The sequence below is a fragment of the Rattus norvegicus genome, chromosome 1, assembly GCF_036323735.1.
Source record: "Rattus norvegicus strain BN/NHsdMcwi chromosome 1, GRCr8, whole genome shotgun sequence".
Classification (NCBI taxonomy): Eukaryota; Metazoa; Chordata; class Mammalia; order Rodentia; family Muridae; genus Rattus; species Rattus norvegicus.
In genome coordinates, this window is record NC_086019.1 from 179,972,275 (window position 1) to 179,986,713 (window position 14,439).

At 48.8% G+C, this 14,439-nt stretch overlaps 1 protein-coding gene and 1 long non-coding RNA gene across 19 annotated transcripts in view; one reads left to right on the plus strand and one right to left on the minus strand.

Annotated features, from left to right (window-relative positions):
- The window catches only part of Plekha7 (pleckstrin homology domain containing A7), a 183,300-nt gene extending 173,419 nt beyond the window's left edge, over positions 1-9,881 (minus strand). For 14 of the 18 annotated variants that reach the window (XM_063279498.1, XM_039101146.2, XM_039101141.2 and 11 more), the window contains exons 1-3: positions 9,726-9,881; positions 9,547-9,623; positions 9,410-9,467 (exon numbers count right to left, since the gene is read on the minus strand). In XM_063279498.1, the coding sequence (XP_063135568.1) occupies positions 9,410-9,467; positions 9,547-9,623; positions 9,726-9,808 (218 nt within the window). In that variant the 5' untranslated portion in view covers positions 9,809-9,881. The remainder of the gene's footprint in view (positions 1-9,409; positions 9,468-9,546; positions 9,624-9,725) is intronic. The other 4 variants (XM_063279508.1, XM_039101151.2, XM_039101152.2 and 1 more) reach the window with 1 other exon arrangement.
- Positions 7,078-12,532, plus strand: LOC120099912 (uncharacterized). The gene is made up of 2 exons (XR_005499395.2): positions 7,078-9,777; positions 10,978-12,532. It is a non-coding gene; the product is annotated as an uncharacterized LOC120099912 (long non-coding RNA).
- Positions 12,533-14,439: the final 1,907 nt, after the last annotated feature.

Here is a 14,439-nt window from a genome sequence, read left to right on the forward strand (position 1 = left end):
GGTACATGCTTTTGATCCTAGCACTCAAGTAGCAGAGGCAGGGAACTTTGAGTTAAAGACCAGCCTGGTCTATATAGAGATTTTGAAGCCAACCATAGCTATATAGGAAGGCTCTGTCAAAGCGGGGTTGGGGTGCAGGAGAGGAAGATAACCTGAGGCCACAGCAGCTGCCGGTGTGGCTTTCCTCCAGGCACTAGACCTGTTTTGGGGACTAAGACCCCGAAAGACCAGAAAGCCAATGATGGGTCTCCCCATAGACTCCCACTACACACTCTCCATCTTCCCCACGTGCACAGCACTGAGCAAATGCTTGGTGGAGAGTGTGAGACTTGCACAAGTCCACTGAGACAGACACAAGCCCAGGTGGCAGTGAAGAGAAGCTGGCACCTCCTGGGGCAGATACTTCGATTTGGTAGATCTGGTGCAGCTTACCAACACAGGGATCCCAAGGTAGGCAGGCAGAGGAGAGGAGAAATCAACTCTAAGTCCATAGAAGCCAAGTGTGCTGGTGAGGGCCTGTGATTCCAGCACTTGCGGGACAGAGGCAGGAGGATGAGGAGTGGGGCCAGCCTGGGTCTCACAGGAAGACTGCTGTTTCTATAGCTAAGGGCTGGGGATGTCATTCGGTGGTAACGTTTGCCCAGCAGGCCCAAAACCCTGGGTTCCACCCCAGCACAGCAAAACTGACATCTGCATGAATGACATTTTCTACACACAGGTCTCCCTGGAAAGCAGACCTTCCTTTTCCTTCTGTCTTTAAGCCTGCAGTCCCCATGTCTGAGAAGCCCAAGTTAGGCTGACAATACCTCCAGGTCTCTCCCCTGAGCCCCGAGAACGCTGAGCTAATAGGTAACTGTAGAAAAATCACTTTAACCCACGAGCCAAAGTTCTACAGCCAAAAAAATAATAAGAGTTGAACCAGATAATGTTTGAGAAACACTCCGCAGACAATAAAAACATTCATTGAAAATGCTTCCCCAGAAATCAAAAAGCAAATGTTTTGACAGCCATGTGACGAGAGGAAAACAACACCGTATTCCTCCAGGTTCTTCCCTCTGCCAATATTTACTCACAACACCATGCCAGTCTGAGATGCTGACTCCTTATGCTGAGCTGGAGTGGGCACCACAGTCTGTCACCCAGTATTCCACATCCTAGCCTGCCTTGCCAGCTGCCCACCCCGCCTCCCTCAAAAGAACCACTGTGACTTGCACCCAGAGCCTTGCACGTGCAATGCAAAGGCCCTAACCCTGGGCTGGATGGAACCCTGTCTTAGAGGGTTTTACTCCTGTGAACAGACACCATGACCAAGGCAACTCTTATAAGGGACATTTCATTGGGACTGGCTTACAGGTTCAGAGGTTCAATCCAGTACTATCAAGTCGGGAACATAGCAGCACGAAGGCAGGCCTGGTGCAGGAAGTGCTATGAATTCTACATCTTCATCTAAAGGCTGCTAGCAGAATACTGATTGGCAGACAGCAAGGAGTAGGTTCATAAAGACCACACCCACAGTGACACACCCACTCCAACAGGGCCACACCTCCAAATAGTGCCACTCTCTGGGCCAAACATATACAAACCATAACAAACCCCTAATCTCTTTCTCTTTCTACTTTTACGTTTGAATCAAAGTCTCACTAAGTTGTACAGGCTGGCTTTGAACTCATTCACTCTGTAGCCCTGGAAGACCTGGGATTAATAGTCCCCCTGCTTCCTGCTCTCGGTCTTCCTCCACTAGGAAGTGCCAAACATATACTCTTAATATATGAAAAAGATAGAAATCGTCTCAGAGGGGCAGAAGCATGTTTTCCTTTTGCTGTGCTGGGGATGGAACCCAGGCTTCCTTGGCATGCCAAGCAAGCATTCTTCCTCTGAGTTCCTTCTCCTAGTACCAAGTCCCCCATCGGTTACCACTGCAGAGGAAACTCACACCTACCCTCCTCTTAACACACAACCTACCTACCTTGGGAGCAACTGGCTCCCCTGTGGTCAAGAGCCTTAAGCAGCTTCCATCCTTTTACTTAGAGGTTCTCCCAGGTGTTTGGAGGGCCTGTTTAGAGAGCGTGATACAAACCACAGCTCTAAGTCTTTCCTCTAGCTTCCCACAAAACCTTCACTGTTAGTGTTTTCCCATGGACCCAGTGCTAAATCCGTGATCCGGCTTTCCCCCTTGATAAAGCCACCAGGAAGTACTAGGTAAAATGTGAGATTATATCCAAACCAGCCAAGCCGGAGAGCCTGCTTGCTCTTCAACAAGGAGACTTCAGGATTTCCACTTTAAATACCTGTAAGCCATTAGCACCCAGAATTCAACGTAAGGCTGTCAATTTCTGGTTTGAAACAAAAGTTCTGCAAGTGCTGTGTCCAAGTTCTAATAGTTTTTCTAAAGGGCCTTACAGCTAATAGTGACTTCCCCCTTAACATCTGTCACTTCTGATTCTTCACTGCATCTTTAAATTGACTGAAAAGTCGAGGCTGTTTTACGTAAAGGGTACATCCTAAACACTGGGCGTCTCTGAAGGAGACTAGAAGCCGTGGCTCTCAGCAGCCCAGCTCTCCCTGCTTCTCCCAGCCTCCTATGTCCCACTTGGCCTGCTCGTGCCTCACCCTGTCCAGAGTGCCCTGAGCCTGCACACTCCTTACCATATTTTACAGTGGGACATGGGGCTGATGAGTCATTCGGCATGAGAGGTGAATGACCTGATATTGACATTTAAATAAACGATTATATTTGATATAGAGTGAGCTCCAAAACATATATAACGTACGCTTACATTTTCTCTTTACCTAAAATGATATTAAACAAACCAGAGAATCGTGATGCATGCCTTTAATCCCAGCACTGGGGAGGCAAAGATGACCAGACCTCTGTGAGTTTGAGGCCTGCCTGATCCACATAGCAAATTCCAGGCTATCATGGGCTACACAGTGAGACTCTTTCTCAAAAGAAAAAAAAAAGACTTGAAATAGCAAATTTTTAAAACCATGACAAGTCTAGGGGAGGAAAAAAACTGCAAAAGGAACAAGTTTTATATTGTAGGTTTGTAGATTTGTCTCCTTTAGCTTGGCAAAAAGGCTCATGTAACCCAGGCTAGCTTCTTACAATTCAATATATTTCTGAAGATGGCCTTGAACTCTTGGATCCTCCTGCCTCCACTTCCAGAAAGCTGGAATCGCTGGCTGCTTACACTGCAGCCTTGTTTTGTTATTGGGTTTTGGAGACAGAGACTCCAAAAGTCAGAGTCTCACGAAGGAGCACAGGGAATGACCTTGAACTCTTGATGGCCTTGCCTCCTCCCACGAGCTAAGATCACTGTGCCACCACACCCATTTTACTACAGTACTTCCAATGGCAGCCCTCCCCTTTCAGTAGGTGCCTTCCATTTTCATTTTGCACTGGGAACCTCAAAGCTATGCTACTGGCTCTGCCCCTCAGATGTTTTCAGGCCACAGTGCAGGGGGAACAGCAGAAAAACAACTTCACTCCAAGTCTTCAGTGTATCTTTCCCAGGTCCTACTGCCTAAGGAATGGCACCTACACAAGACCACCCCACAAATCCGCAAAGCTAAGGCTGGAGGACCTGAAGCTAAGTGGCACTTTGTGTGACCAGCTGGTCCCCGTCAGGACCTTGGAGCAAAGTCAGAAGATGTGAAAGCCTTGAAGCCAGGGAAAGAGAGGGGTCTAGACCAATTGCCAACAGATGAGAAAATCCCAGATGCAAATGGCTGAGCTCATGAGACCAAGGAGCCAGAAAAGGCTGCCTGAGCCTCTCTACTGGCCAGGTTCCTACTTTGAATGTTGCCGTTGCCAATGAATGACTATCTCCAAGATGCCTAGGTCCAAACACCAGCCCCAACAGGCCCACTCCTGGCTTCCCCGCATCTGTCCCACATACAAGTCTCCTCTTTAGCCAGGAATTTATAAAGATTGGACTATTAAATGAATGTCCAAGGTTTCTTGGGGACACAGTCTCTTCCATAAATACTGGCAGAAGCTGGACCAGGACTCAGCTGTGTGCCAAAGCCTAGAAACAGTGAACAGGTCTGCCCTCAAGGAGCAGCCTTGGAGCAGGGTGTGGTGTGCCAACACCCCACTCCACACACATACACACCACCTAGCACATAGGTGACTGTGGCTGGAGGATCATTCACCAAGCAGCTCTAGAGCTGAACAATGTATGGCTCAGACCTGTAAATCCCAACTACTTGGACGCTAAGGCAAGACAATTGCAAGTTCAGGGCTGTCCTCAGCAGCTCAGTGAGAGTCTGTCTCCAAATGAAAATTAAACGTCTGGGGGCATAGCTTCCTGACAGAAGACCTAGGTTCAGTACATGAGGCTCTATTCAACCCAAAACAAAAAGCTAGGTAGAGTGATACATGCCTTTAATCCTGAGAAATCCTCAGGAAAGCTGAGGAAGAAGGACTGTTAAGTGTTCCAGGCAACTAGGCTACAGAGTGAGACCCTGTGTTTAAGTAAATAAATCAGACAACAGCTATGAATAGCAATAGTTCCTGGTATTTTCCCCCAAAACTCAAAAAGATTAAGTTAGCGCCATGTGGTGGAGGTGCTTACCTGTGAGACCAGCTCTTGGGGAGCTAGAAAACACAAAGCTAGCCTGGGCTAAACTGCAAGACCCTGTCTTCAACAAACAAACAAAAGGCCCAGGCTTGGCGGTGCACACCTTTAATCCCAGCACTCAGGAGGCAGAAGCAGGTGGACTCTGTGACTTGAAGGTCAATCAGGGCTACACATGGAGATAAGACTCTGTCTCATAAAAAAAAAAAATTATATAATTGCTACTATCCTATTCTCATTGTTGGTATGATAACACTATCAATAACTACTATGATATTTACTATCCAGTCAGGAGACTCACGGAAAAATGAAAACATTTCAGAATGCAATACTTTTTCTTAAAGGGGAGCCTGCACCACCTCGCCTGTACTTGCGAGAACCATGAAGACAGAATGTAGCCAAAAGTGCAGAAATAAATGAAAATACACATTTCATAGTTCAGGGTCTTCTTCAAGAAACAGACTTTAAAGTCTTCAGTAAATAGGATGCAGTTGCACATACCTGTGATCCCAACCCTCAGGAGATGGAGACAGGAGGATCTTAAATTCAAGACCAGTCTAAGGATCACAGGAAGATCTTGTCACAGAAAACTAAAGGCTTAGGGGTGACACATAACCAAATGTAATAACTTTAAAAAAAATAAAAGAACACAAACTCTTTAGTAAGCAGAGATGTAAAACTTCATGGGGGGTAGGGCAAAGAGGAAATTAATTGGGCTGGAGAGATGGCTCAGTGGTTAGAGCACTGACTGCTCTTCTAGAGGTCCTGAGTTCAATTCCCAGCAACCATATGGTGGCTCACAACCATCTGTAATGAGATCTGATTCCCTCTTCTGGTGTGTGTGAAGACAGCTACAGTGTACTTATATACAGTAAATGAATAAATCTTTTTTTTTTCCAGAGCTGGGGACCGAACTCAGGGCCTTGAGCTTGCTAGGCAAGCGCTCTACCACTGAGCTAAATCCCCAACCCCGAATAAATCTTTTAAAAGAGAGGGGAAACTAGTCCCAAATCTAGAGGCCTCTTCAGAAATTATCATGTAGAAAACACAACTGGATTCCAGCCTACTGGCACCAGCAGCCTTTGAGAGTAAGGGCCACCGTCAATGTTGCTATGGGTAGTCATTTCCAGAAAGTGTGGGAAGATTCAGAAGGGGGAGTGGTGGGAGCAGGGACAGAATAATCGAAGAAGAGTTGCAACAGGGATAAAATCCCAGTGCTGAGACAACAGCTTAGAATCTTCCAGACTGCACAAATCCAAGCTCAAGGCTGTGCCACTACTACAAAACACAACCTCTTCTCAGTGTCCCAACAAGTGACCTTGATACACACGGTGGCATCCTTCTCATCTCCACAGAAACTCTGCTCCAATAACTGCCAGTTTCTTTCCTACATCTATTTCTCCTTCCTCCCCACCCCCGGAACAAAAGCTGTTGTTGCACCATCTTTCCTGAAAAGAGCAAACCCCTTTATGGTGGTTTGAACAGCTATGGCCCCCACAGACTCATGCTTGAATGCTTGGCCCACGAGGAGTGGCACTGTAGGAGATGTGGCCCGGTTGGAAGAAGTGTATCGTCACTCTGTTGTCAGGCTTTGAGGGCTCCTATGCTCAAGCTTTGCCCAGTATGGAATTCCAGTCTTCTCCTGGCTGCCTTGGGATCAAGATGGAGAATCTCTAGCTCCATCTCCAGCTGTGCTGGTCTACATGTTGCTTCCTACCATGAGGAGGATGGACTGAACCTCCAAAACTGTAAGCCAGCCCCGATTAATGTTTATATGAGTTGCCTTGGTCATGGGGTCTCCTCACAGCAACAAACCCCTAAGGCACCCTCCCTCTACCCACACAACCTCCAGCCTATCAGACAATGCCTGGACTCTTCTTTGCAACAAAACTTCCAGGAAGATGTGCTGCCCTTCCTGGACTTGTCTCTTACCCACATCACCTGCCATTCTGGAGGTCCCTGTGACCTCTTCTCACCTTTTTAGTGGCTCCTCTTAAGTGTGCCTTTCCCAAGTTCGGCCATTACCTGCCCCCAGGCTTAGAGCATTGTTCTGCTTAGCTTCTGGACACAAACTAAAGTAGCCCTGGAAGAGGGAACCTCAGCTGAAGACTGGCCTCTAGTGGGCATGTCTCTGGGCAATTGTCTTGATTGATGATGGTTGTGGGAGGGTCCGGCCTTCTGTGGACCACAGTATCCTATACGTGTAAGCATAAATCAGGCAGCCTGGCAAGCCAGAGTGAGCCAATAAGCAGCCTTCCTCCAGTTTCTGCTTCAGTTCCTGCTCAATTTCCTGCTCTGACTTCCTTCACTGATGAACTGTGACCGGAAGTATAAACTAAGATAACAAAAACCCTTGTTTTCCCTAATTTCCCTCACTATGCTTTTGCTCATGGTGTTTATGAACAGACAGCACACCAGGACAGACATTTGGCCCACACTTGTCCTCGATGACATCTATGCCCTATGACATCACGTAGTTATCCTCAGATGGGTCTCTGCGAGCCTCTCTCCCTCTCAACCGCAAGCTTTAGATTCATATATCTGTATCAGTCGTTCTCAACCCTCCTAATGCTGTGACCCTTTTATATAGCTCCTCATGTTGTGGTGACCCCCAACCACAAAATTGTCTTTGCTGCTACTTAATAACTGTAACTTTGCTGTTATGAATCATAATGTAAATATCTGTGTTTTCCCATGATTCTAGTCAACCCCTGAAAAGGGATTATTTGTGAATCAGGGGAGAATTACTGAACTACATGATATATTCACATCTTATATGTAACAGAGTAAAATAAGATTTTTTAAACACCTATTCAAGCCTATATCTCCCTCAGCCTTCCCATCTCAAAGATATGGGCACCACCCACTCACTCAGGAACTCCAACCTCTAGGAGTCAACAGTGTGTGTTCATGCATACATGCATGCAGCATGTGTACTTGTATGTATTCCTGTGTGTACAAGTACACACGTATATGTGTGCCTGTAAATATAAAATCCAGGAGCCAGCCCAACCTCACATGTTGTTTCTCAAATATCCACTTATTTTTGAAACTGTCTCTTCCTGGGAAGTGGGGCTTGCAGCTTAGGCAGGATGACCCGCAGCAGGCCCCAGATTCTCCTGTCTCCACCTCCCCAGTGACAGCTAGGATTACAAGTGCACGTTACCACACCTGGGTTTTTAGGAGATCTAACGTGAGTCCTCGTGCTTGCATGACAAGCGCTTTATGGACTGTGCATCTCCCCAGTCCCCTAGGAGTCATCTTTGTTCTTTCTCTCGGGCAGCATCCAAAGCACAGCCTGAATCCGACTACCTTTCTCCATCTCTGTGCTTCACCCTCCACTAACAGTCTGCTCTGGACCACAGCCACAGCCTCCTGCTGTCCACCAAACCCCATTCTCCCTAACGGAAGAATACCCAAAGCATACCAAGTCACTTTAAACCGTCTGCATCCTCCCTGGTCTCCGAACAGAGTTCAGGAGCTCTTTACCCTGGTCCAATTTCAGCATTTACCTCCCTTCCTGTGACTCCCGTTAATGCCATTCTCTCCCTAGATCACCATCTTCAAGCCACTCATTGAACTGGAAGGGGTTTGTACCTTAAACATTTTTTTCTGAAATGTCTTGCCCCTACTGGCACCACAGCAGGGGTCCTTCTTGTCATTCAAATTCCAAATGTCACCTGCTCAGAAAAAAGTCCTCAGGACCTACCAATCCAACCAGCCATCCAATCACTCCAAGTCACATCCCCTCGTGTTAATTTTCCGCACAGCAGCCACCGTTACCTGCTATTATTATTTGCTCACTCTTTGTTCCCTTTCCTCCCGCGGATTACATATCGACGAAGAAGAACAGTGAGCACCTCCCTTCCACACACCTCATCCATCAGCAGTCACTATTCAAGAGTCCCAAGTGATAAAGGAGGCTCGGGACTTTCTCCACACCTTCTGATCCAGATCTAAACATTGTCTCCAAGTTGGTGAAGAAATTAATTCTGAATCACGGTCCCCCACAGTACACCGAGTGCCAGTCAAACCATCGGCCGCCAGACCTTTGGCTAGTTCATTCATTCCATAAACAAACATTTACAGAGCTCCTACTCTATGCCAGGCACTGACTGGGTCAAACGATCAAAGGCAAGTTCTGACTCCCAGGACCCACAGAGGGGAGGAACGCTGCAACACAGGCACCTTCCCGGAGTGGGAAAAGGGAAGATTGTACACGTGTCCCCTTACAGCTTCGAGATCAGATCCACGCAGCCCAACAGACCCAGAATAACTGTTGGGACAGCGCCCAGAGATTCAGGCGGCTAAGCTCCCGTTCTACTAGCCCAGGCAGAGCCGACCGTCCGCGTTCCACTGCGTTCGGCGCCCGCCGAAGACTCGCGGGTAGAGTTCCAAGAATATCATTGGCTGACCGGGAGCCCCACCCCCATCCCATCCCTGAGAAGCAAGGATGCAGCGGCCCGGGTCGCGCTCCAACTCTCCACCGCCAGCCCAGCCAGCGCGGCTACACTAGCGTCGGGGCCCCCTCCCCCCTCCCCCACGCCCAAGCCCTCAGGCCACACTCCTGACCCACCGGAGCCTTTCTCCCTGACACCGGCCACTGTGCCCAGCGCATGTCCCCGGGGTAGGCGTGTCCCGGGAGCCGTGGAGTTTGCTGGCTCGGCCGCCGGCGGGCGGGACCTGGTCAGGCCCCCTGCGGCGCTGCGAACCCCGGTACGCAGCGGTCCCCCGAGCCCGCCACCTTCAGACATACAAACCCCAAGCGCCGAGCCCGCCAAGGTTGCGGGAAAGCAAGCGAGGTGCGGCGGTGGTGCGGGCTCACTTACTCTATGAAGAAACTGGCGCCCTCCTCCGTGAAGCCCTCCTCCCAGCCGCGCGGCAAGTCTGCGGGAAGGCGAGAAAAGTTGGTCAAACTTGCACAGCCGTGGCGCCCTCCCGCACCCTCTACCGACCGGGCGCTTACCTGAGCGGATCATGTGACCGGAGTTGACCGGTTCTCCCGTACGCGGGTGCAGCCAGGTCGTGCAGCGGAGCTGGTCACTACGGGAGAGGTGCACCTGTTAGCGCCGCCGCCCCACACGCCCGCCCGCGGACCCAGCCCCAGCACACGACCCCGCCCGGGTGCCGCCGCCTCTCACGCACTTGATGAAGAAGACGCGGCCGTCCCGACAGACGCCGTAGGACCAGTGCTCAGGTAGGGTGTCCCGCCCGACCGCAGCCGCCATGTTCGCCCAGCGCCTGAGCCCCGGACCGGGGGAGGGGGGGATGGGTAAAGGGGCGGGGTAAGGGGCGGGGCGAGGAGATAGGGGTGCAAGATGTTGGACAGAGTGAGTGGGAGGGACAAGAAACGGGGAGCTGGAGTAACAAGGAGTTGGAACAAGGAGTTGGCTAGGGATAGGGAGGAGAGGACTAGATCTGAGGAGGAATAGGGAGAAGGGTACATTGGAAGAAATGAGGGGGAGAGGCAAGGAAGGAGTGGGAAGGGGCTGAGACGCGAGGGACTTGGACCGATCCTTCTGGGTTCCCCTGTGCTGGGTGCAGCGTGGGCTCCCAGCCTTGGTGACTCGTGGTTCGAGGTCACGGCCGGTGCCTCCAAAGTTCACTGGAGGAGGGCTGGCCGGAGCGGGGCACAGGGCCCCGCAGCCTTTGTCCCCGAGACTCGCAGGCCGTGAACAGACTACACCCCCCCCCCCAGCCCCCGACACACACCCTTTCTCCAGGAAAACCGGCCGACCTGCACACCACAGCTTCTCCTCCCCCCCACCCCGGAAGTCTGCTTCTGTCTTAGACTAGGAACACCAAACAGGTTTCTGCTGGATTCCAGAGCAGTCTCCAAGACTTCTGTAAAAGAAAAGCTAGCTTGTGATTCCAGCCCTGGGGAGACTGAAGCCGGAGGATTGCTGCGAGCTGGAAGACAGACAGAACTACTTAAGAGAATTACAGGACAGCGCAGGTTACTACGAGACCCTGTCTCAAAAAACAAAACGTAGGGGCTGGAGAGATGGCTCAGCAGTTAAGAGCACTGAGTGCTCTTCCAGAGCCCTGAGTTCAATTCCCAGCAACCACATGGTGACTCACAACCATTTGTAATAGGGTCTGATGCCCTCTCCTGGTGTGTCTGAAGAGAGCAATAGTATACTCACATATATTAAATAAACCTTTAAATTTTTTTTAAAAATGCCCCCCACACCTGAAGCTGCAGCGATCACAAACCTTCAGTTCTGACAACTGACAAAAAAAGAGGCGCTGGGTCTGGATTTCCCTGCTCTCATTTAAAGGAAGAGCTGTCAACCCGAATTCTTGGGGAGCTCTCCTGAGTTCCCAGAGTAAAGGAGACCCTTAACTCACTCGTTTGCTCCTAATTAACATTTATGTGTCTACTCTCTTTTGTCAGTTGGACAAGAGAAGGAGCCTTGATCTGCCCCCAAAATACCAGGACCTGGGCACCCGAACAATTCTACCTCATCCTTTCAGCAACATCTCAATGGAAGAATGGGAAACACTCCTCACTCTGCAAGTGGGTGGAGCCGGAGCCGGAGCCGGAAGCTAGGTGCTGGGCAAGGGTCAGGCCAGCCTTGCAGAGACACAGCTGCAGGTCTGAGGAGGCTCACTTGAGGGTGCAGCTGTCTGCACTGGGCACTAGAATTAGAGATCAGGAGTAGGATGGACCCTGAAGGGGGCGCAGTGGAGCTCTGTCAGTGTTTCTTGACCTGTGGGTCTCCACCCCTCGGAGTAGCATCTCAGATTACGTTTCATAACAATAGCAGTGAAATAATTTTGTCGTTGAGGGTCACCACAACATGACCGCTGCTCCAGAGGAACCTATTAGGGGTGCAGGTGAACCTGTGGGAGGGGTGTGGAGTGCTAGGAAGACCATGAAGCGATCCTTCCTCTGAAGCAGTCATTAGGGAGAGAGGTGCTGTGACTGGGAATGTGGAGCCTTCAGCCTCTGATCCAGTTCTTGACCAAATGAACACAGGGAGATAGCTTCTCTCTTTTTGTTGACATTTAAAAAAAATTGACATTGTTTTATTTTCCCTGTCAGGCATGGGCTGTGTGTGTGGTGTGGTGGGCTCAGTACAGGGATGGATGGTGGAGGGGGTGGAGGAGATGATGACTTGGTTGGGAAGTCTGGAGGAAGGACTCATGGCACACTATAGCTAAGCTACCAGTAAGGTTGAGAAACTCTTGGAAATCTAGCTGTCCATCGCTGTTGAGGTCCTGCGTCTTCATCATGCATTCAAGGACACCAGGGTCCTTCTGTTTCTTCCTGAAGGCGGCCAGCTCTGTGTTCATGAAAGAAAGGAACTCAGTTTTGGAGAATTGACAGCTATTCCCATCCTTCCCACTGTACTTCTGGAAAACAGCAATCAGGGACTCCATGCATCTCTCATGGAGGCTGGGACAGGAGTGGCCAGCATCTCTTATTAAACACTCATTTGAAAACAATATATTAAATGGACAAGAATATGAAAACACAGTTAATAGAAATGAAACACAAGTGGCTTTTAAGTAAATGGGAAGATAATTGACCATTGCATAACATCAAGTATACAAATGAAAATTACAGTGGGATTCTATTTTGTAGATGTCAGATTAGAAGAGAAAACCATTCTTGTTCATTGTTGCTGGGACTAAAAAATGATTCTGCCTTCTTGTGATGGTTTGTATATGCTTGACCCAGGCAGTGACACTATTAGGAGGTGTGGCCCTCTTGGAGTGGGTGTGGCCTTGTTGGAGTGGGTGTGTCATTGTAGGTGTGGGCTTTAAGATGCTGATCCTAGCTGCCTGGAAGCCAGTCTTCTAGCATCCTTCATATAAAGATATAGAACTCTCAGCTCCTCCTGAACCTTGCCTGCCTGGACACTGCCATGTTACCACCATGATGATAATGAACTGAACATCTGCACCTGTAAGCCAGCCCCAAATAAATGTTGTCCTTTATAAGAGTTGCCTTGGTCATGGTGTCTGTTCACCGCAGTAGAACCTTAAGACATTCCTCAAGGGCAGCTTGGCCGCAGCTGTTACACACTGCTTTGACCAGGCAACTCCACCCCAGGAGCTCATCCACATGAAATATTCCATCTCCTCAGTGTGACTCAGCTGCTAAGAGTGATGGCTCAGGTTAAGAGGATTGGCTGCTCTTCCAGAGGACCTGAGTTCAATTCCCGGCAACCACATGCTAGTCCCTAACATCTATAATGGGATCTGGTGTCGTCTTCTGGCCTGCAGGCAGAACACTGTATACATAATAGATGGATGGATGGATGGATGGATAGATAGATAGATAGATAGATAGATAAAATCTTTAAAAATTAAAGACTGCATACTACTTTTGCAGAGAACCTGGGTTGGGTTCCCAGCAACCAGCGTGGTGGGTCACAACCATTTGTACTCCAGGGGATCATATGCCTTCTTCTGAACTCTGAGCATACTGTACACACATGGTGCATATGTATGGGGTGCACATACATACATGTAAGCAAAATGTATATACAAATGTATATACATAAAATTAAAAATATTTTAATCACATGTACTCATGAGTTACCCCAGAAAATGGTGTTTTTTATTATAAGATTTATTTATTTATTATATATAAGTACACTGTAGCTGTCTTCAGATACACCAGAAGAGGGCATCAGATCTCTTTACAGATGGTTGTGAGCCACCATGTGGTTGCTGGGAATTGAACTCATGACCTCTGGAAGAGCAGTCGGGTGCTCTTAACCGCTGAGCCATCTCTCCAGCCCGGTGTTTTTTATTATAAATGTGAACATTTACATGTTTATAATATTCACAGCAGCTTCATCTGTATGGGCAAAAACTAGAAATGGTGAGTGGTTGAATAAGAGTCCATCTCTTACACCACAGCATTTGACTTCACAACAAAAAACTTGACACACAGGCATGTGGGTGGAGCTCAAATTTTTAATACCAACTTTTGAAAGAGCAGTCACTCAAACAAAGTTACACTTGGGCTGGAGAGATGGCTCAGTGGTTAAGAGCACCGGCTGCTCTTCCAAAGGTCCTGAGTTCAAATCCCAGCAACCACATGGTGGCTCACAACCATCTGTAATGAGATCTGATGCCTCTTCTGGTGTGTCTGAAGACAGCTACAGTGTACTCATATACAATAAATAAAATCTTTTAAAAAAAAAAAAAGAAAGTTACACTTGACTCTATAGCATACTCAAAGTACAATAGCCAATATTGGTTTTAAATTTTCATTAGGGCTGTACTTGGTGGCAAATGCCCTTAATCCCAGCAATGGAAAGGTAAAGGTAGGTAGATCTCTGAGTTGGGAGTCAGCCTAGTCTGTAGGGTGAACTCCAGGACAGCCATAGAGATCCTATCTCACACAACAGTAACAGAGGGCTAGAGACAGGACTAGGTGGCTCAGTGGTTAAGAGTACTGGCTGCAGATGTAGATCTCTCCTGAAAGACACAGCCAGAATACAGCAAATACATAGGCGAATGCCATCATTAAACCACTGAACTGAGAAAGAGACCCCCGTTGAAGGAATCAGAGAAAGGACTGGAAGAGCTTGAAGGGGCTCGAGACCCCATATGAACAACAATGCCAACCAACCAGAGCTTCCAGGGACTAAGCCACTACCCAAAGACTATACATGGACTGACCCTGGACTCTGACCTCATAGGTAGCAATGAATATCCTAGTAAGAGCACCAGTGGAAGGGGAAGCCCTTGGTCCTGCCAAGACTGAACCCCCAGTGAACGGGATTGTTGGGGGGAGGGCAGTAATGGGGGGAGGATGGGGAGGGGAACACCCATATAGAAGGGGAGGAAGGGGTTAGGGGGATGTTGGCCTGGAAACCGGGAAAAGGAATAACAA